The sequence below is a fragment of the Conger conger genome, chromosome 10, assembly GCF_963514075.1.
Source record: "Conger conger chromosome 10, fConCon1.1, whole genome shotgun sequence".
Lineage (NCBI taxonomy): Eukaryota > Metazoa > Chordata > Actinopteri > Anguilliformes > Congridae > Conger > Conger conger.
This window is the reverse complement of record NC_083769.1, coordinates 23,035,875-23,058,953: the sequence shown is the minus strand read 5'-3', so window position 1 is coordinate 23,058,953 and position 23,079 is coordinate 23,035,875. Positions and strand designations below refer to the sequence as shown.

The following is a 23,079-nucleotide window of genomic DNA, read 5'->3' as shown; positions in this document are numbered from 1 at the left end:
AAGCCAGAGCCGCAAAAAGGGGGTGTGGGGCGCGGAGCAAGGCCAAGGCACTGGCCAGGCCAAGGCAGAAGCGGAGGCGCAGGCCCAGGCTGCTGCAGCCGCCAAGAGGCAGGCGGAGCGCCGCGCCCAGGCCCAGCGCCGCCTGCAAGAGAGGAAGAGGCAGCAGCTGCTCCTGGAGGAGCTGAAAAAGCCAACGGAAGACATGTGCATCACTGACCACAAGGTGGGTACTACGGCCAATGCGGCTCACACTACCAGCGGGACTGTGGGTGTCATTTAAAATGTGCGTGCGTGAGTACAACTGTGATTGTGTGTCTCCAGGCGCTGCCTGTGTTCTCCCGGCTGCCGGGCCTGGTGGTGTCGGGTCAGGCTTTCTCGCACTGCCTGATGGTGGTGGAGTTCCTGCACAGCTATGGGAAGGTGGTGGGGCTGCAGGTGCCCCGGGACGTGCCCAGCTGGCCTCCCTGCAGGAGGGGCTCCTGGGCCTGGGAGACAGCCAGGGGAGCTGCAGGACCTGCTGGTGAAGCTGGTGCAGGCTGCCCTGCGTGATCCGGGACTGCCCCCGTATTACCAGGTAAACCTGCCCATCCCACCGCTGAATTTATACTACTGCACTTACACTGCTGAATTTATACTACTGCGCTTACACTGCTGTATTTATACTACTGAGCTTACACTGCTGTATTTATACTACTGAGCTTACACTGCTGTGTTTATACTACTGCGCTTACACTGCTGTATTTATACTACTGAGCTTACACTGCTGTGTTTATACTACTGAACTTGTACTGTCGAATTAACTGTGCAGTGTACACTGCATAGCTGACACTGCTGAATAATGCTCTTCTGAATTAACCCTAATATACACTACTGAGCTTACACTGCTGAATTAGCACTGCAGAATGTACACTGCTTAGCTTGCACTGTTGACCTTACACCATTGAGTTAACACCTCCGAGCAATTCTGAATTTAATTGAGATTTTTTTTATAAATTCTAAATTTGTTATTTTGTGTGAATTCGAATTGAAATGGGGAATTGAAGATTGTACTCAAGTTTTAATTAAATTAAACCAAATTTATTGAAATGATATTCAGTGAAATGCCAAGGCCCCATTCATTAAATCTGTGACATACACACACTGTTTTAAAACATGATTGAAACATTTTACATTTTTAAATGTATAGCAATAAAATTTGATTTTCTTTAAAAGCAGAAAAATATCACTCTTAATTATATATATGGTTTATGGTTTTATATGGTTTGTTTGTTTTCAATAATTTAGGTTTTGATATACAATATATTTGAATTAAAAAAACGATTGATTTTGGACTATTTTTGTTAAATTATTTATTTAAAAAGCTGTTTGCTGTTCTCAATGGCATATGTTTTTGGAAGTTGGGGTGTTTGTGAAGATGAGTACAGCTTTGGATGTCATAAAATTACTTCCTGTCATTCAATTAAAATTCACAGAACTGGCATGTGAATTTGACAAACTGACTCAAATTCAGAATTGAACCCAGCCCTGTGATTGAGTTTACACTGCTGAAAGTACACCAAGCTTTACACAGTTCTCAACAGCCTGCTGCAGGCAATGGTGTGTTGCTGTGTCTTGTGCTATCTGCAGATCATGCAACTGCATCATAAAGCAAACGGTCAGATTGCTGTCTCAGCGTTCTTCACAGTTAATTGTTGTGTTAGCGCGGGTGCGTTCCTGCCGTGTGATTGGTTGCTCTGGCGTCTGTGCAGTCGGTGAAGATCCTGGGGGAGAAGCTGGTGGACCTGGAGCTGAACCGCAGCAGCGTGTCGGAGGGCCTGCGCATATTCCTGGAGGCGCGCGGGTTCGAGGCCAAAATCTGCAACGGCCTGCGCTCCAAGCCCTTCCAGGCGCTGGCCCCCGACGCCAAGGCCGCCATGCTGGCCTTCCTGGTGGACGAGCTCAACAGCAGCACCATCGTCATCAGGTGCGTGGAAGAGTCGGCACTCTCACTCCCAAACAGGACAGAGCCCTCCCTCTCTCACCCTCTCTCCCTCACACTCCTTTTGCTCTTGCCTACTTCACCCCCACCTGCGCTCTCTCTGTCCCCTTCCTTCCCTCTCTTCCTGTTTTCTCTCTCTCTCTCTCTCTCTCTCTCCCTCCCTCCCTGCAGAGAGTCAGAGTTAGCCGGTCTGTCTCATGTCAGCGGAAGGCTTTTGTCTGTTCAAAGCTGACCAGGTTCCTCTACCTTTCCTTCCTTTTCAGCGAGATTGATAAGACACTGGAGAACATGGCTATCTACAGGAAGAACAAATGGGGCATCGAGGCAAACTGCGCAGGTAAGCTTCCCCTGCTACGCCCCGTTCTCGCATACATACTTTATACATTTTTTTATTAAATCTTTGGTTTCATGTCATGTCTTGTTGTACCCCACCTTAATGGAAATATTCATGATATAGCATGGGTTCTCTTGCAGTATTACTTATTTGTTGCATGCACGCCTGGTTTTGCACCCTGTGTTTATGCCCCGTGGCTGCGTGCTGTGTTCACGCCCGTGGCTCCGTGCTGTGTTTATGTGCTGTGTTTACGCTGCGTGCTGTGTTCACGCCCGTGGCTCCGTGCTGTGTTTATGTGCTGTGTTTACGCTGCGTGCTGTGTTCACGCCCGTGGCTCCGTGCTGTGTTTATGTGCTGTGTTTACGCTGCGTGCTGTGTTCACGCGTTTCGTGCCCGTTCTGCTCCAGGCTGAAGGCTGCGCTGGCGCGGAGGACAGGGCGCTCGGAGGCACAGCTGTGCCTGGAGGAGCGGAGGCGCAGCGCCCGCGTGGCGGAGGAGGAGAGCCTGAGCATGGAGGAGAGCGTGGTACTGGAGAGGGGCAGCCGCCGCCGCACCCCACCGCGAGGAGCCCAAACTCAGCGAGGTACCGTCTCCTCAGTCACACCAAGAGCTTTACACACGGAGGCTACGCTCCTATCCTCAGTCACACCAAGAGCTTTACACACGGAGGCTACGCTCCTATCCTCAGTCACACCAAGAGCTTTACACACGGAGGCTACGCTGCCATCTTCAGTCACACCAACAGCTTTACACACGGAGGCTACGCTGCTATCCTCAGTCACACTAACAGCTTTACACACGGAGGCTACGCTGCTATCCTCAGTCACACCAACAGCTTTACACACGGAGGCTACACTGCTATCCTCAGTCACACCAACAGCTTTACACACGGAGGCTACGCTGCTATCCTCAGTCACACCAACAGCTTTACACACGGAGGCTACGCTGCTACCAGCTAACGTTTACATGTTGTTCATTTCCCGCTGTGCAGGGGAGAGAGCCCCACCACGGCCAGTATCCCTGAACTGGAGCGACAGATCGATAAGCTAACCAAGGTACGGACCTGCAGCACTGTGCATCTTGTGTGTGACTCGTGGTGAGTCGCCCATTGTTAGCGTAACCGGAGGGGATGTTCTATATGAGGAAGTGGAAGTAACAAAAATGACAAAATAAATGTAGTCACCACTGTAGTCTCCTCTTGCCCCCCCCCCCCCCCCCCCCCCCCATTGGCTCATAGAGCATATGAGTTCAGTGTATTGGACGCATGCTTTTCAGCACAGAAAGATTAAAAGCCTCCCGCCCAGAAACGGATCGAGTAGTTTTTGGAATAACACGTAGAAGTAGACAAGTGGGCAGAAGTGAACTCGCATGTTGTCAGTGTGTAATTGTAATGACTGAGCATGTTTGTTTCATAATATATTCAATGTGAAAATTCTGCTTAGTATGCCTTGAATTTTTCTGCACCTCCTCCTCAATTATTCTGCTGAAGTAGGCCACAGCAGGGCAGCGAGTGCAGGCGGACTAGTGCGAGACTAGTGGTGGTGACATGATGGCGATTTGCAACGATTTGTTGTAGTTTCAGTATAGCGACTTGGTAGCAACTTACTTTATTAAGGTGTGTGTGAGGGCGACATGGCTCAGGCCGTAAGAGCAGTCTGAGGGTTGCCGGTTCGATCCCCCGCCCGGGCTGTTTCGAAGTGTCCCTGAGCAAGACACCTAACCCCCAAATGCTCCTTGCATGGCAGCCAATCGCTGTTGGTGTGTGAGTGTGTGTATGAATGGGTGAATGAGAAGCATCAATTGTACAGCGCTTTGGATATAGGCGCTATATAAATGCCGACCATTTACCATTTGTGTGCAACAGCTTCAAGTTTTTGCTTGAGATGTTAATGGTGTATTTATGCCATGGAACAAAACACCCACTATGTAGCCTGCAACTTGTTCTCTGCACCCACACTGTGAGAACAGTATTGCCTATGATGCACGGGTCATTTTTCAATTCAATCAAAAATGGAATTGGTAGAGGTCCTATTAAATATGTTTTCTATTTTCTTTACATTACAAATTGAGTGAATAGTTTAGAAATCAACCCTGCTAAAATCTTATCAGTACTAACTGTGCCTTGTACCTGGGGAACATCCTTTGCTGAGTGTGTGCTGCGTGTGGATCTGATGTGTAGTGTGTGTGTTTCTGTCTCAGCGTCAGGTATTTTTTCGTAAGAAGCTGCTTCAATGCTCCCACACCATGCGGGCGGTGTCTCTGGGCCAGGACCGGTTCCGCCGCCGATACTGGGTTCTGCCTCACCTCGGGGGGGTTCTGGTGGAGGGAGCGGAGGAGATCCTGGGTGAGGCCCCCCTGCACAAACCACACTGCTCTTCACATTCTGGCACATGCTGCTATACTATCAGGTGTTGGCCTTTCAGAACCAAGCCCAATATGCGGTGGGAAAGGTATATGGTTGAGTACCATTTGGGATTTTACAGTAGTTATGCCTGGTCATTGACTGAAATTGTTAACCCAACCTTTCAGTAAACGGCAAGAGTTGGAAATAGGTTATCTATTATCCACGTACTTGCCCTGTGTATGTGTGTGTTAATAGTAGTGTCCTTATTGAATCATGAGGTTGAATATCTGTAGTAATGTGAACAGGAGTTGTGGGATTTTGAGTGACAGCGCCCCCTTGCTGTTTCAGGATCAGGGGATGTGTTTGTGAAGGAGGAGGAGGAGCCCCGGGTCCTGGCTGAGCTCCCCGTTTCGCCTGTGAAGACCGAGCCGGCGGCCGACCTGAGCGTCTCCCCGCCGGCCGCCCCCCCTCAGGAGGAGGACCCCCTCCCCGGCACGGCCTCTCTGATGAGCAGCCCCCGGGGGCGGGGCCGGCCTCGCAAGATCAAGCCGGAGGTGGAGCTCCACCTGAGAACCGCCAAGAACCGGCGCCGCCGCCGCAGCAGCAAGGCCGGGGCGGAGGAGTCCGCCCCCGCCGGCCCGGCCAATCACAACGGCTATGACGTCACGCAGTCCGCCTTCCTCACCTGGCTCGGCCAGTCCCAGGGCTCGCTCCAGGGGTCGGCGAGCGACGGGCTGCCGGGGGCGTGCCCTCAGGACGGCGACACGGTGAAGGAAATGGCGGAGAAGCAGGGACAGTGGTTCAACCTCCTCCCCAAAACGCCCTGCGACGGCTCCTCCCTCTTGCAGTCCTCCCTCCCGAACTCCCTGACCCCGCCTGCTGGCCTCCTGCCTGCCTTCGCCGTTTCTCCCCTGCAGGTGAGTCACGAGTCATGGCTGTTCCTTGCAGTAATGCTCTGTTGTGATTATGGCAGTAATGTAATGCTCTGTTGTGATTATGGCAGTAATGTAATGCTCTGTTGTGATTACGGCAGTAATGTAATGCTCTGTTGTGATTACGGCAGTAATGTAATGCTCTGTTGTGATTACGGCAGTAATGTAATGCTCTGTTGTGATTATGGCAGTAATGTAATGCTCTGTTGTGATTATGGCAGTAATGTAATGCTCTGTTGTGATTACGGCAGTAATGTAATGCTCTGTTGTGATTATGGCTGTAATGTAATGCTCTGTTGTGATTATGGCAGTAATGTAATGCTCTGTTGTGATTATGGCAGTAATGTAATGCTCTGTTGTGATTATGGCAGTTGGACAAAGGTGTGGTTATTCAGGTCCATTAGTCCAGGTGCTTTGTATGCAGGCTGTTAAATCCGTTCTGTGTTTCTCTGCTCTTGCTCCGGGCGCCCCCGCAGTCCTGCCTGCTGTTCTCGGCCCTTGGCTCCCAGTTGGCCTCCACTCCTCTCCAGAAGCCGGGCGGGAGGAGGAGGAGGGCCTCCGGCCCCTCCCTGACCCGCACTGACCCCTCAGCCCTCGGCTACTCCATCCCCGGGACCAAGCGGCGTGGCCGCCCCCCCTCCAAACTCCTCCAGGAGATCGAGCAGAAGTACTTCACCCAGCTCATCCCACGGCCCATTCCCACATGTAAGAACCCCAAAACCCCCAAGAAACCCTCCCCCTGCACTGCTGCTTTCCAAGCCCGGAAATTAGCACCACTACCCTAGGTACCGTCCACACTGTACTGTGTGGAGCATATTTGCTCATTGGATGCACAGTTAGTGGTGCTATTTTATCTGGTGTTGAGGGTAGGTGGGGGGTTTGAGAGGAATGAGATGGAAGAGTGATTTTATTTGCTGATTTCACGCGGCCCTCTCTCCCCCTCTGCAGGGATGGTGCGCGGGTGGTGGTGGATCAGGGAGCCGGAGGAGCTGTCGGCCCTGGTGGAGGCGCTCCACGCGCGGGGCATCCGGGAGAAGGCTCTGCACAAACACCTGTCCAAGCACAGCGAGTACCTGGCCGAGGTGTGCGCCAACACCATCAGCGGTACGTGTCACCGGGGGGCGGGGGGCGGGGGTCCCAGGGCCCCCTGTCGCCAGGGACGGAGCTGCAGTAGAGTATCGAGGTGTCGTCATCGCCAACCCCAATGGTTCCAGAAGAGATTTTCAGAAAGTTCCTAGCTAAAGCGCTTTAAGCCATGAACTAAACCGTCCAGCTACCAGATGAATCATGATAATCCCATAAAGCATTGCAAATGATGTCATCAAATCGCTTTTCCGCTTTAGTGTTTTAAACTGATTGTAATTGTGTACATTTAAATGGAACAGGTTGCTAACCAATGGGAACTCTGACTTCACACCACTCACACAGGCTCATAGTTCACCCGCAAAACTCGGGAGTGGTGACAGTGCTTTAGGATTGTGGGTGGTGTAGTTTTTCACCAGTAATTAAACAGTTTCTTAAAAAAAAAAAAAAGTCTATTTCCGGAACCATTTTGTCACCTCAGTGCTCTATAACCGCTGCCCCTTCTGCAGACCCCCTGTTCCAGGAGAGGGCGGAGCCGGACCCCGCCCTGGCCCAGGCGGTGCAGGAGCCGTGGGCGGAGTCGGCGAAGGCCATGGCGGCTGACCTGAGGGTGCTGCAGTGGGTGGAGGACCTGGAGCAGAGGGTCATCATGGCCGACCTGCAGCAGAAGGTGAGTGTTTTCTGATTCCACAATGACAACACAATTCAGACGTAATAATGTAATGGGCAAATGCTATTTTTTTAAATGGGAATTTTAGGAGGCCCTGAGATTAAACGGTTTGCTGCTCTATAGAATCTGTGCAAAGTTTTGACAGTGCTGCCCCCTAGTGCAGTGGGGGTGACGGGTGCCTGGGTGGAGTAGGCAGGCAGAGCCTCATCACACTGCACACTTTGTATTTTAAGAAGGTTCCTCAGATGGAGATGAGTGACGGAGACTGCAGCATGGATTCCGCTGCCCCAGAAGCTCAGGTACTCGCCCCAGGGGGCCGGCTCGGGGCCCTCACGGGTAAGACCCCCCAATTGAGGTCCGGTTTGATCCAGATCCACAGCTGTTCTGCAGCAGCAAGGGGGGAAAAACAACCTGCAAATACAAACTGCCACCAGGTGGCAATATTGTGCAGGAAATGGCTGGTAGTGGGTCCCAATACTCAAAAAATATTGCATCCTGTACCGCCTGCTCTCCTATAAGGGTGTGCAGGGTATGAGTGGAGGAAGCAGGGATATATATTTCTGAGTATTGGGACACAGCCCTTGTCTGTTTATTATGGCTCCAGTGGAGTGCCGGAAGTTTAGAATGCAAACGCGGGGTACAGTGCAAAGAGGAGTGGGTTTAGGGCCTGCAGTGCAGCCGTGTGGAACGGGTCAAACGGCCTCTCAGTGGGGTCCCCCGCGTGCCCTCCCCGCCTCGCTGTAGAGGGGGTGGGGGTACCCTCAGCCCTCCATCCCCACCTTCCCCTCTCGCTCTCCGCAGGACTGCCCCTCCGAGTTAACAAACTGCTTCTTCTTCTCTCCCTCTAATCCGTAACCTTGGTGATGGGTCTCTTCTCCTTCCTTCCCCCCTTTCACTTCCTGTCGACCTTCTCAGGGGCTTGGGCGATTGCGCAACACCAAGGACGCATTCAGGGAAGGCCGTCGTAGCGTTCTAGGGAAGGCCTTCAGATATGTTTTGGGAAGGCAGTAACAGCTGCAAAAGTTCATTCCGGGAATTAGTGTGAATTTGAGCCAGCTTTCAATGCAAGCTGACGTTCAGAGCAGCAGTGGGAGTTGGTGGACGGGAAGGGTGGACAAGGTAGGATTGTTTCCTGGGTCAGTGAGTCCTTGGTTTTCCGAGAGCCCTTCCCCTCGCTTGCTGTTCCAAAAGCCAAACAATGGCGCGGCTGCGGTGTGATGGTTCCTGCACCAGTGCGTCTGCACGTCGCTGTAATGTCTGACCGTGTGAGAGAGAGGGCTGCGCTGGTTCACTGCTGAACACATTTTCAAAATGCAGCGAGCTTGCTAAGGAAGTGCCACCGCGCTTTGGGGCACTGCTTCCCCAGGCCGCAGGGCAGTGCGCCGGTCAGAGTGCAGGCCTAGTCTGGGAAGCCTCTTAAGTTTTAAGTGGAGTCTTAAGACCCCTCCTCCCCGCAGGGCTTCACCCTGCCTGAGCCCGACTCTGCGCGGCCCGACCTGGAGTACCACGAGCACGCGGTGGAGCCTCAGGACGACTGGGTGCTGAAGACCAAGCGGGAGTGGTCGGGCTTCCTGCGGCTGCACAGCAACCCCCTGGACCTGGCCGTGCTGCGGCTGGCGGGGCTGGAGTGCAGCATCGAGCGCCGCTACCTGAAGGAGCCGCTCTGGAACCTGGCCGAGGTGGTGCGCCTCGCGCCCCTCACCCCCCCGCCCGGAGACCAGCCCCCCGCCGAGCTGGAGAGGTGTGTGTCTGTGTCGTCTGTGTCTGTGTCTGTGTGTCTGTCTGTGTGTCTGTCTGTGTGTCTGTCTGTGTGTCTGTCTGTGTGTCTGTGTCTGGTCTGTGTCTGGTCTGTGTCTGTGTTAAATCTGTCATGGTCTGAAAATAGGCCTAAGTGCTATGCAGTTTAACCTCAGGAGCGAAGGCCCTTCGGAACACTGACAACTCTGAAGGTGACATTGAAATACAGCAATTATTTAAAAAAAAATTTTTTTTTAAATTTTGTTCAGTTTATTTTGAGTTAATTCATTTTTTGAGTCCTAATGACCTCACTGGTGATATTTGGCATAGCAACACTGTTTCGCACTGTTTTGGATGAAAGTCAAGGTTGCAGCTTGCATTGGCCATAGCCATCAATGTGACGCAGTGTTTACTGGATTTAAATGATCTCCTTTTGCTTCCATCCAACAGCAATATTTTGTTCTTGATAGTTGTCTTGAGAGTACTATTTAGCAACAGCTGTTAAGCACACGCCCGTTGATATAATTTCACGTTTTTTGTTTTTGTTCCTACTTTGCAGTCATTTTGGATTAATGTTATATGTCCGATTCTATACCCTGTTCGATTGATCAGACTTCCCGGTTTTCTGAGTTTCAGATCTTTCAGGTACTACTGTAGTTTAAAATGTGCATGCTGTTAAGCATCTCTCTCTCTCTCCCTCTCCCTCTCCCCCTCCCCCTCTGTCTCTCCATCTCTCTCTCTCTCCCTCTTCCTCTCTCTCTCTCTCCCCCCTCTCTCTCTGTCTCTCTCTCCCCCCTCTTCTCTCTCCTCTCCCCTCTCTCTCTCTCTCTCCCCTCTCCCCTCTCTCTCTCTCTCTCTCTCTCTCTCTCTCTCTCTCTCTCTCTGCAGTGTGGAGAGTGAGATCACATCTCGGCTGCGGCTCTGGAGGCAGGCGTTGGATCGCTGCCGTAGCTCCTCCCAGCTCTCCCTGTGTCTCCTGCAGCTGGAGCGCTCCATTGCCTGGGAGAGATCCGTCATCAGAGTGGTACCTGCACCTGCTACCTCTCACTGAACTCTCTCTGTCTCTCTCTCTCTCACTGCTCTCTCACTCTCACCTCCTCTTCCTCTTCACTGCGCTGTCTCTCACTGCGCTCTCTCTCTCCTCTCACCTTCCCTCCCTTCATTTCCTGTTTAATTAAAGCCCAAATATAGTCCACATCCTCTCTAAGTCTTTGTGAGTTTGGGTTTGAATTGTGGGTAGTAGAGTGCAATAGAGTGTAGAAATACAGGGTCTGATGATTTTCAGTTGCTCAGCATGTAATTGCTCAGTTATAGCAGTCACCTACAGAGTTTACAGAAATGACAGGTCCTCTTTGCACTTGTTCTTGTGTACGTTGCTCTGGATAAGAGCGTCTGCTAAATGCCATGTAATATAATAATGTAATGTAATGACTGGACCCTGTGTTTTTCCTGCACCAGGGCCTTTCAGTCTGTTAGTCTGTTAGTCTGTTGGTGGGTAGTATTAATGTTTCTGTTCAGAGAGGCTTTGTCTGAGGTGGGGGTGGTGCTGTCGTGCCTCGTTTAACTCATCGCCTGCAGCCTGCCATTGGTCCAGAACTCTTACCTAGTCCACTTGGGCCAATGGGCGTAGAGTGTGTTGAACGGGGTGGTTGAGCAGGCTGTGTTGAACGGGGTGGTTGAGCGGGCTGTGTTGAACGGGGGTGGTTGAGCGGGCTGTGTTGAACGGGGGTGGTTGAGCGGGCTGTGTTGAACGGGGGTGGTTGAGCGGGCTGTGTTGAACGGGGGTGGTTGAGCGGGCTGTGTTGAACGGGGTGGTTGAGCGGGCTGTGTTGAACGGGGTGGTTGAGCGGGCTGTGTTGAACGGGGGTGGTTGAGCGGGCTGTGTTGAACGGGGGTGGTTGAGCGGGCTGTGTTGAACGGGGGTGGTTGAGCGGGCTGTGTTTCCGCCCGTGCAGACGTGCCTGGTGTGCAGGAAGGGCGACAATGACGAGTTCCTCCTGCTGTGCGACGGCTGTGACCGCGGCTGCCACATGTACTGCCTGCGGCCCAAGATCTCCCAGATCCCCGAGGGGGACTGGTTCTGCCCCGTCTGCATGCCCAAGGTGAGGCCAGGCCCCCGCTTTAGGAACGGGGCTGCCCTGGAGCAGTTATGGAGCATACCCTGACTCTGATTATAGCAGGCCTCCTCCCTCTTTACACCCTTATGACAAAAACTCCCAACTGTAACCAATTGTTATGAATGACAGGAGGATGGAAAAACGTTTCTCTTTTCTAGTGACTGACTACTAAAATTCTCAGGTTTAGTCATTTTAAATGAAGGCGAAGCAAACCGCTTCTGTGATTCTATTTTGACTCATGCCTGTACATTTAATAAACTTTCAACCCCCAAATATTTGCTCTCTAATGGTGACATTTGGTGTGACATTTCCTGCCAACAAGCCCAGTTTTTACGATTGTTGTGGTTCTTGTCAAGCTGGTGGCATTGCCTCCTGACACTGTCTCCCCCCCCCCCCCCAGGAGAATGGGGACTCCCAGCGGCCCCGCCGCACCCCCAAGCGGAAGTCCTGCCTGCAGAAGCGACGGGCGACGGGCTATGGTTCAGCCAGCTCAGACGAGGACCTCAGCCCCCGCAGGGACCGGGGCATGGCCACGCGGCACAGGGATGGCCCCGCCCCCTCCCACGCCCGCTTCTCTGGGGAGGGCGCCGGCTCCAGCCACTCGCCGTCCAAACGCCGGCGTATGGCCACCCGCAACCAGCCCGACCTCACCTTCTGCGAGTGAGTGCTGCAGCCCACGTGTGTGTGTGTGTGTGTGTGTGTGTGTGTGTGTGTGGGCATATGCCGGTGTGTATATGTGTGGGGGCGTATGCCAGTGTGTGTGTGGGCGTATGCCAGTGTGTGTGTGGGTGTGTGCATGTGTGTGTATGGACGTATGCCAGTGGGTGTGTGGGTGTATGCATGTGTGTGTATGGATGTATGCCAGTGTGTATGTGGGTGTATGCATGTGTGTGTATGGATGTACGCCAGTGTGTAGGTGGGCATATGCCAGTGTGTGTGCATGTGGACGTATGCCAGTGTGGGTGTGTGTGGGCGTATGCCAGTGTGCGTTTATGTGGGCATAAGCGTGTATATCACATGAGCAACAACTATTGGCAAAACATACAAACCTTGGCAGATAATTGTGCTTCAATGTTTTAGAAATATCATTTTATATATTGACGGAATTAAGATGAAATGAAATTTGCTGATTGCTCCCTCCCTCCCTCTCCCTCTCTCTCCCTCTCTCTCCCTCTCTCTCCCTCTCTCTCTCTCCCTCTCCCTCTCTCTCCCTCTCTCTAGGATCATCCTGATGGAGATGGAGGCTCATGCAGACGCCTGGCCTTTCCAGGAGCCTGTGAACCCGCGGCTGGTGCCCGGGTATCGCCGCATCATCAAACACCCCATGGACTTCCTCACCATGCGGGAGCGCCTCCTACAGGGAGGGTAAGGAGCGCCACTCTGTCCCCCTTTGCCAGCACTGTCCTCTCTCCTGTTTCTCTCTCTCTCTCTCTCTCTCTCTCTCCCCCCCCCCCCCCCCCCCCCCCTCTCTCACCTGTCTGTCTCTCAACTGTTTCTCTCTCTCTCCCTCTCGCGCTTGTCTGTCTCTCACCTGTGTGTGTTCACTGGCAGGTACTGCAGCTGTGAGGAGTTTGCGGCCGACGCCCAGCTGGTGTTTGATAACTGCCAGCTGTTTAATGAGGACACGTCGGACGTGGGCCTGGCCGGGCACGCCATGAGGCGCTTCTTCGAGAGCCGCTGGGCGGAGTTCTACCAGGACAAGGACCAATAGAGACGTGCGTGAGGAGCGGGCGGGGCCCGGCTGACCGGACGGCCTCTCCCCCTCCACAGACATTTCCTGTCCCGACTAAAACCGCCGTGCGCGGTCACCAGTGTATAAATGTATATTTATATTGATTTCTTATGTGGTGTTTCTAAACCAGCCGTGTTTTGCTGGACTCACAAAACACTTCCACGCTCCGCTGTCTTGAGAAAGTGTAACAACAGGTTTCTCTCTCTCTCTCTCTCTCTCTCTCCTTCTCTCTCTCACACACACACACACACACACGCACACACACGCGCGCACACAGCCACCCACCCACCCCCGTCACTTTTACTGAACCCAGTTTCTGCGTCCTGCTGTCCCAGTGGTCGTGCAGGGGCGTGTGGTCAGAGGCTGTCTGTTTCTCACGCTCTGGGCAGTGCTGGTCTCACAGCTGACGGGGTGTTCCTCACAGCAAGACCACGTCACTCACACACGTTCGCCCTCACATGACATAAAATGTTTCTTGTTAACGGCTGTCTTCGCCCTGTGCTCAGGGCATGTAGTGGTCTCCTGGACAGAGGCACATTGTTTTCTCTTGTTATTTTTATGATATATATATATATATATACCATACACATATATATGTATATATATGTATACATATATATATATATAAAGGTAAGGAAATAGCCTGGACTATTTAATAGCAATAGGATGTAGTGAATGTGTACAGACCACATGTTAGAGATCTAAGAAATTCATAAAATGGCCAGTAAACAGAATTATAGGAAATACTTTTTTTTTTTTTTTTAACTGCCTGACGTAGTCGGGCACCATGGCCTCCCTGTAACCTGATGCTGCTTAATGTGCCAGACTGCCCTTACAAAACAGCTGGGCTCGTCCGCTGAACCAGTCCAGGATTCCACTCGTCAGGAATCCCGGAGGGGGGCCCAACGCTCGGTAACGGGGCCGCGTTCCCTGAGTTCTCGCCCCCTCTCCCCCTCCGTATCAGCGCCTGGTTTATACTAAAGCAATATACTTGAGCAGGGCAGTTCAGTGGGGAATCGTTTTTTCATTAGCCCGACCTCAATGTTGCAGGTTCGAGTCCCGGGTAGGACACTGCTGTACCCTTCTGAAGGTGCCGGGCCAGAACCCCTTTAGTGAGTTACCCAGCTGTATAAATGGGTAAGGCGTGAGCTGAAGCTTAAGGCGGTCTGCTTGGCCCGTCACCGATGTCATTTAAAGGTGAGCTGCATCTGGAACGGCCGTTTGCTGGTCATGCTTCTTTGTGATGTTCAGGGCTGGAATCTTTTTAAAATGTTTAAGTAGCTGAGTGTTTCCGATCCTTGTGTGTTTAATGCAGATCTGCTCTACCACCCTCTCCCCAAAGCCCCAAACCACACTGAACTGTAGTTCTCCTAAACCAGACAAAACTCGCCTATTATCCCAAACCACCAATGGGATTCCCCCTCCCCCCCCATCTTCTCAAACCGCAGACAGTATTCTCTCCTCCCACACCGAAATCAGACCTCTCATCCTCCCAAGCCACCGACAGGTCTCCTGCCCCCGCAACTACAGACAAAATGTGCATTCACTCAAACCAGACAGAAGTACACATTATGAACAGCATCAGCGCTTGCGGAGAAGGCAAAAGGTGCTTTTTGAAGCAAAAAAAATGTGAAGATGGACTATGAAAATGATAAAAAATATTTTTTTTTAATCTGACGGCATATATAGCCGGCGTGTGCTGGTGATGTGGCAGGGACAGGAAGTGGTTTCTGAGGGTAGAGTGAGCGGATGTGGAACCTCAAATAGTCACATTCTGTCGTTTGGATATTGATGGCACAGTTCCCAAGCTAGTTGCAGCTTTGCTCTTTAGTCAGCAGCATAGAGTGGGCCCAACAGAAGCAGGCACTGCAGGGGTCTCCTGGAGGTGTGGAGATTTTAAGTAGTCACCTTGTGTGGGCCCATTGGTCTGCCCTGCTAGCACCCTTCTTGGCTTTCCTGCGCTGCTTTTGTTGAAACCGTTTCTGTCCTCCCAATACAACACAACATGGCGCTGAGTACCTGATCTGAGCAATGAGATACTCATTTCAACAGGAAATCAAATCGGTTAACAGGAAATGCATAATAACTCGCTCCCTCAACATAGAATGGGGACGCTGGATACTTTTTCTATAACCAAAATGTGGTGTTTAGTGAATAATTTTTAATAATGTACAGTTTTCTGTGACTTTAAATTTATTCCTTTCTATATTTTTAGGACCAAGCTATCATTTCTAAGAGGAGGCATTAAGGAACATGTTGTACTGATGTGATGTTACACGTGTGCATTTGTACAATGTACTGTTGAGTTGAATAAAGCCACATCTAGTAGAGGTATAATCTGTGTCTAAACCTGGTCGTTCCTCAACCTCTTTTGTTGGATTCCCTGTGAATCTGACTTTAGTGTAGTGCTCATGGGCAAATTGTAATAATAAGGGATTTGTGGTGTAATTCGATATTTGCTGCTAAACTCTTTCCCTGAGTGTTGAGCAGCCCTCATGGACTTGAAGGGAACATGCCTATGAGTCCAACGAGGCTGAATCCAAATGTCCCCACGCAACCAAAGAAGGTATCCCAATGTAGTACATAATTTACATAGCCTAAATGTACAGTGTCGTCCATAATGTTTGGGAGAGACCCATTATGTCCTGATTTGCCACAGTTTTTTAATGTGGTTAAAGTGCACATTGAGATTTTATTAGGTTATTTTTATTTATTAATTATTTTTGTTGAAATTAGATTTCGGGGCACCATAATGTTTGGGAACACATGGCTTCATCCATGGCTTCCTCCTTAATCCAGGTATAAGAGCTCTGTCTCTTCTTTCGAACCTTTGGAACGTATTGTTTCTCTGTCAATAGGTGGAACAAAGTTGTTCCAATGTTGACCAAAGAATTTTTCTGATGACATGTCTTCTGATTAGTTTTATGGCCTGGGCATCTATGGCTGCCAAAGGTGCTGGCTCACTTATCTATCATTTCAAGTACAAGTGAATACCTCAAAATGCATTGGCCAGCGATTAATTCCACAGCTAGACCATGATCTCAAATATACTGCTGAAGAGTTTTTCCTTTGCTAAAAATGGTTCATTCTTGAGTGGCCAAGTCAATCACCCAATTCAGCATGCCTTTCATACCTGAAGAGAACTTAAGGGCACCAGCACCCGAAACAAGTATGAGCTAAAGATGGCTGCAATACTGCCCTGGCAGAGCATCACCAGAGAAGGCGTGGTGATGTCTATGAATCGCAGACTTCAAGATGTCAATTCATGCAAACGATATGCAACAAAATATTAAAAAGGACTACTTTACATAATGTTGCTGTATCACAAACATTATGGTCCTCTGAATGGGGGGGACTATGTATAAAAGCTGCTGTAATTTTTACATGGTGAAACCATCCATCCATCCATCCATCGTCACCCGCTTATCCGGAGTCGGGTCGCGGGGGCAGTAGGCAAAGCCGGGCACCCCAGGCATCCCTCTCCCCAGCAACGCATTCTAGCTCCTCCTGGGGGATCCCGAGGCGTTCCCTGGCCAGGAGAGATATATAATCTCTCCAGCGGGCTCTGGGTCTCCCTCGGGGTCTCCGCCCAGTTGGACGAGCCCGGAAAACCTCCAAAGGGAGGCGCCCGGGAGGCATCCTGATGAGATGCCCGAACCACCTCAATTGGCTCCTTTCGATGCGAAGGAGCAGCGGCTCTACTCCGAGCTCCCTCCGGATGTCCGAGCTCCTCACCCTATCTCTAAGGCTGCGCCCGGCCACCCTACGGAAATCAATGACAGCACTTTGGGATTTGGTTCTGCAGTGTAAGCTCCTCATTATTAAGCTTGGCATACCAAAATGTATATTTATATTTGACAATGTGCACTTTAACCACGTGATTTATTTTGTTACAAGTCTCAAAAATTGTGTCCACGGCAACGAGTGATGTCTGAAGTCCAGTCTCAGCGCGTTTAGCCCCGCTGCCCTGCGCTCTTGCAGACATGAAGCACTTAAGTCCACGTCACAGTAAGTAAGACCGTAGTCCGAGAGGGCCAAGTTTGGGTTCAGCCTGAGTGCAAACGTATGGGTTCAGCCTGAGATTAATCTTATGACGACCCAGCTTGCCTTCAGCGCCAATGGTATATTTGCAGGAGTCTTCCAGGCCACAAGGGGGTGCCCAAGCCTCATCATAGCCAGTGATAAAGTGCTCCCATAGTTCTGAGAGATTTTACAGATGGTGGACGGAGGCCACCTGTTAAAAAGATCAGGGGGTAAGTCAACATTCAAAAAGTATTTTCAGCATGGGAATGAATTAAACTTGGCATCCAATCCATCATTAGTACATGCCTGTTTAAAGGCACGTACAGTTGTGTTCAAGGAAATAGCAGTACAACGTCAGTGACCTGATGAACCACTTATTAGTAGTAGTGATATTTCTGCATGGCAAATATGATGTAGAAGTGATAGAAAAACAACAGACCCAACTGTCATGACATGCACCCTGCTTGTTCTGAGTAATTGACTCATTCATTGAAAGGGGCGTGTTCAAAGTAATAGCAGTGTGGAGTTTAATTTGAGAATTCATTCATTCTGTGAAAAAACAGGTGTCATTAATTGTCCTTTATTAAGGAAGAAGGGAAGCAAATGTTTCACACATTGTTATAAAATATATTTCCTTCTGAATTGCTAAGTAAAATGGGCATTCCAAACATTGTTCAGAGCAACAACGTCATTTGATTATAAAGTTGATTGGAGAAGGGAAAACGTATAAAGAATTGCAGCAAGTTATAGGATGCTCCGCTAAAATGATCTCAAATGCTGTAAAATGGCAACAAAAACCCAAAACAAGTGGAAGGAAATGAGCAACGACTGTTAAAACGGATCAAAGAGTTGTCAGAATGGTAAAGATTCAGCCATTCATCAGCTCCAGAAGATGATCTACAATTACCTATAAATGCTGTTATAGTCTGAAGATGTTCGATCGAAACTAAGCTATCAGCAAGAAGCCCCTGTACCAAAAAAAAAAAAGGTTGCAGAATCGGTAAAAATTTGCCAAGGAACAAATCGATTGGCAACATTAAAAAATGCAGCTTCTGAAGCAAAACCTGAAAATACACAGGAACTGTGGAGCATAGTTTGTTAATCCTGGGCTAAAATACCTGTTTCTAGGTGCCAGACATTGGTTGACTCGATGCAACGCAGATGCGCAGCAGTTCGTTAAACAACGGTTATGCAACTAAATATTAGTTCATTAATTTGAAGTGGTTAAATCTTGAAATCTTGAAATCCACTACATTCGAAATATTGAAAAAATGCTATTAAAAAATGTGCACTTTATGCACTTTTTAACGCACTGCTATTTATTTGAACACAACTGTAGCATTAAATCCGTGTTGAGGAGTTACTATGAGTAATGAGGGATGAGGAAACAAGTAAGTATTAGTTTCCTCATCGTGAAATCGTTTCCTGGGCATCCACCCATTTACATGCCTGTCAGCATTCACCTACACGTCAAACCCCATCAAGGCAAAACTGGTGCTGCTCAGCAGGGTCTGTGTGGAAGAAGCAGCAGAGGGTTTTTTGGGGAGGCTGGCTGAAGAGGTTGGACCCATTCTAATAGCTTATTTTATCCTTCCCTGGGTGCGTCCCGTTACTCAGAAAATGCATACTCCTTCACTACCACCGTCTTCCATCTTTGTGGACTCCCTCCGCCGTCCCAGTATTGGAGTAGATGAGCGAAACGGCTTCAACACCCTGCTCTACTCCCTTGGCCAAGTGTACAACGATGTAGGATCCATCAGAAGTCTCCACTTTTTTGGGTGACTTCATTGTGCTCCTGCTCACATACTATGAAAGCTGGCACTATCCACATCCAGAAAGCGGAGATGGCAGGGTACTTGGATTCCCCCAGTTATGCAAGATATTTAGCCAAATTTGTGTTGTTATTATCACACAGCGTCTTATCTGGATTGTGATATGGGGATATTTGTGGGCTCTGGAAAAAATTATGCTTATTATAGGGCTAGTTCATAAACACAGGATATCACCTTTGATGATGCCAAAGCCAATAAGCTTGTCCCGATTTTCTTAATTCCTGGGACTTCTGGGGATGTAGAAGAGTGTTTGTGGGGGGAGTGAAAAATAATGGGAAGCACACTCTGCAGCATTCCTGCACCAGCAGTTTTGGGGCTGGTGTGTGGGGTGTAATGTTGGGAGGTGGAGGCACTTGGTTGTGTCTATGTCAGCACTCTGAGAACAGGGCATAGAAAACTCTTCACGCCAGTGGGATTTTGGAACTCCACAAAGGGCTTACCCCCACAAAATGGGGGCTTATGGGTGATGGGGCCAGTGGAGGGGGGCCTGGGGGGTAGGCTTAACACCCCTCAACTAACACCCCTCATGAGACAGACCCCCATGCAGTACCAGTCCGGTATCGGCTCAGCTGGGCCCATAACACCATGAACTAGTCTTTCACTGGGCTTCTGCCTCAGTCCTTACTCTTTTTGCTGTGATGATGGAACCTCCTTCCCCTTCTGGATCTAATCTGGGTTGTGCCTGTGCCAAACGTGGCCCCGGAGAGCGATGCAAAATTGTTGATTTCATTGCCCAGGATAAGGGAGGGGGTTCAGTTGGTTAGTGGTCCATGTTTCATCATTCTTTAGCCAGCCCTCAACTTTGACAGCTTGACTGTGAGCTGTGGCCCCACGTTGGGCAGCAGATTTATAAAAGAGAAAAAGGAACAACATGGTAAGGCAGAAAAACTATTGCCGTCTGCTTAGCAATACCCTTAGCAATAAAAGTCGCTTTCACAGCATTCAATGTGTTGGCTAGCATCTTAGCTGCCATTCAGTGGTGAAGCTCCTGTAGCTGCCCAGAGCTATACTTGGGATCCACCTGTTTCAGTGGTAGCTCTGGTGTGACTGTGCTACAGAAGGCAATGAGGATGAAACATTTGATGAGAATAATTTATTTTTTAAAGTTAGGGGTTTTCCATGACGGCATGGCTAAACCCTGAAAGGGAAGACTGAACTTCGACTTGTATTTATCCTTTCTCCGTCTGTTCCCAGTTGCAACATCCCCACACCCCAAACGGGCGTGTAACCAGGCCAGAAATGCTTGGTTGCTTTGACCAGAAACAAATACAGTGGAAATCTGGCAGCCTCTTTGAAAGGCAAGCCTATACCCGGCCCAGCTGTTGTAAATAACCCACTGCACCTAACCTCTAAACTGCACCGGTTTCTGGATGCTAACAAGGGATCCATCACCTTTCATAATCCTGTCATATCCTGCAGTGATCTCCTGCTCACTGGGAAATATTTGGGGGGCATTTTTCATGCTGGAAGCCAAAATAAATATCCAACAAGTTTTTCTAAATTCATGCTGGGGTCTAAAATAATTATCCTAAAAGTTTTTCTAAATTCATGCTGGGGTCTATCATTGTAAGCCTGCACCTCATTGCAGCACCCTCTGTAAATTGAAATAGTGAACGAGTGAATGAACAAACCTTCCAACCTGTCTTCTGATAATCACACTGTACCTGTTCTGACAAACACACTCACACATTTCAACACATACTCACTCATGCGCATGCTCACATTCACAAAGGCTTCTGTTGCCAGCATTTTGTTTTGAAGAGAGTTGTGGGCACAGCAATATTCTTTCAGCATTTCCTTTCCCCCCTCTCCCTCCTCCCCAAACATGATGTCCCCACTCCAGTCAGCGCAATGCCCCCTCTGCTTCTCCAAACAGGGATTTTCCAGGGCTTTAACAGCTCTGTCCATCCAAACAAAGCAAAACTCAGGCTAATCAGTTCTGTGCCTACTGCCCTGGCAGCACACAGAGCGGCACCTGTGTTTAAATGGTCACAAGTTCCCAAATGGTTCCAAATGTTGGTCCCACTGTGAGTGGGTTGGGAAGGGGGGTGGAGTTGTGCAGTTAATTACTGTCGATCGAAACGCCACAATCTAATGCTATTTGAGCGACACAGCTCCCACTATGTACACTCACTGAACGCTTTATTAAGTATTTATTATTTATGATTTTTTGTTATTGGGTTTCTACTCCTGAAGCCTATCCACTTAAACCAGTGTGTTCAGAGATGCTCTTCTGCATACCACTGCTGTAATGTGGTTATTTGTGTTTCTGTCACCTTCCTGTTTGACCCTCTGTCTGGCCCTTCTCCTCTGATCTCTCTCATTAGCAACACGTTTTTGCCCGCAGAACTGCTGCTCACTGGATGTTTATTGGCTCTGCAAACTCTTTTCTGCAGCCGTTTCTGAGATATTCAAACCACCCTGTCTGGCACCAACAATCATTCCATGGTCAAAGTCACTTAGATCACATTTCTTCCCCATTCTCACATTTGGTCTGAAAAACTTCTGAAAGCTGCTGTACAGGTCTACCGAATAAAGTGCTTACATGAACATCCCCCAATCTTGTTAGCTATGAATTTTATGATTTTCTTTTCGCAAGATTCAGTAGTTTGCAGTGATGATTATACACCACCACGTTTGTCTAAAAGGGGTCCTAATATATTACTTCTTTAAAATCTTTTTGTGAAAATGTATTGAACAATACTATTGTAGGCAATGAGAACAAAAAAAAAAAAATTCCCACAATTACATTGGGGTAAAAGCATGGCTAATAAACGGAAACACTGAAAACATCATTAAAAAAAAAAAATGTAAAAAAAAATGTATTATTCTTTTTTTTTACTTTTGCATAGCATGAATGCATGTTTGAAGGCTCATTCCATGATTGTTGATGCTAAACAATTTGTTTAAACTGGTTTGAAGCAACATTATTCTGCAAAATTACTTCTGATGGTCAATTGTTCCAGTATTTAAGGTAACACAAACTTTGAGCAGTGTCACAGTGTTAAATGGCATGACGGAAGGAGCTCTCTGAGATTGTTCGTAGCCGCATTGTAGCCTTACATGATGCCAGTTGGTCACTTGATGAAAATCTGGGATTTGCTGGATACCAAGATAAAGAAATCTGTTGTAACATCGAAAGAATCTCTTTGGAATGAACTTCAAACCATATGGAATGGCTTAAATAAAAAAATATGTGAATGATTAAAGAAAAGGGTGGCCACACTAGATATTGACCTTTTTCTCCAAAAGAAACTATTATTTTTGTTTTCACAATCTTTTTTTTTAATCTGTTTACTTATTTTCATCTGCATGAACCAAAATGCATGAAATAAATACTTGAATAGTATTTGGTTTCTGATTTATCTTCATTGTGTTAAGTGTATAATCATCACTGCACACTACTGTACATCCTTTTTCATGCATTACCCAATGAGGTGCTCAGAGATGATGCCTTCTGAATACCCCTGCCACACAGTTGTGTACTGAGCATGTGCAGAATTCAGTGCTGCTGTAGGGGGCACTAGAAAGACTTAACAATTCGTTGGGGACCTTGGACATGGGCCAATTTACTTCACATTCACTTATCTTGCTTTTACTGGAGATGTATACCATCATTATGCCAGAGCAAGATGACTTTACAGTGAGCTCCATAATGATTGGGACAAATAATTTATTTCTTTATTTGTCTCACATTTTGGATTTGTAAAAAAAACAAAAACATTTTAACTACGTAGAAACGCACTTTTTATACTTAACCTGCCCTTTTCAAGGCACCATACTTTGCATGCAATGACTGCTTGATTTGACCAAAAGACATATCAAGTGCTGAGTACCTTCTTCTGCCAGACTGCCGCCTATCCCTGCAGCCTGTTCTTGCTTGTTTTGAGGCTGATTGCCATAGGTTTTCTCTTCAGCATATGAATATGATTAGGTGAAAAAAGTTTTTGGCTTTGAAAAATTCCTTGAGATGAAGCGCTGTCAAATGAGTTTGGAGGAGTTTGCTAGAACTTAAGCAGATAAGAGACTTCTGTACACTTCACTGTACATTCCGTTGTCAAGAGCGGACATGTCACAAAAACTTAATCTCTCCAGGCTCAACTCCTGAGGGGAAATTAATGAAGCAATCAGTCTTTAAAGTCTTTCAATGAAAGCAAACTATTGTTGTATATTCATATTTTAAAATCACCCATTTTCAAAATACCAGAAAGCTGCTGTGTGGTTTACCAGACAAAAAAACTGTTTAAAACTCAGATTGGCACTTTTGCCAAGAAGCTTGTGGCAAACAATAGCAGAT

The 23,079-nt window shown here is 48.6% G+C and overlaps 1 protein-coding gene across 1 annotated transcript in view; it reads left to right on the top strand.

Annotated features, from left to right (window-relative positions):
- The window catches only part of LOC133139497 (bromodomain adjacent to zinc finger domain protein 2A-like), a 33,742-nt gene extending 18,478 nt beyond the window's left edge, over window positions 1-15,264 (top strand). Inside the window, 19 exon segments of the mRNA XM_061259077.1 lie at window positions 8-223; window positions 322-451; window positions 454-495; window positions 498-574; window positions 1,749-1,963; window positions 2,242-2,328; window positions 2,720-2,890; window positions 3,304-3,367; window positions 4,512-4,656; window positions 5,005-5,573; window positions 6,065-6,293; window positions 6,537-6,692; window positions 7,181-7,341; window positions 8,799-9,082; window positions 9,967-10,102; window positions 11,034-11,180; window positions 11,596-11,855; window positions 12,417-12,560; window positions 12,747-15,264. Coding sequence (XP_061115061.1) covers window positions 8-223; window positions 322-451; window positions 454-495; window positions 498-574; window positions 1,749-1,963; window positions 2,242-2,328; window positions 2,720-2,890; window positions 3,304-3,367; window positions 4,512-4,656; window positions 5,005-5,573; window positions 6,065-6,293; window positions 6,537-6,692; window positions 7,181-7,341; window positions 8,799-9,082; window positions 9,967-10,102; window positions 11,034-11,180; window positions 11,596-11,855; window positions 12,417-12,560; window positions 12,747-12,906 — 3,393 coding nt within the window. The 3' untranslated portion in view covers window positions 12,907-15,264.
- The last annotated feature ends 7,815 nt before the right edge of the window (window positions 15,265-23,079 follow it).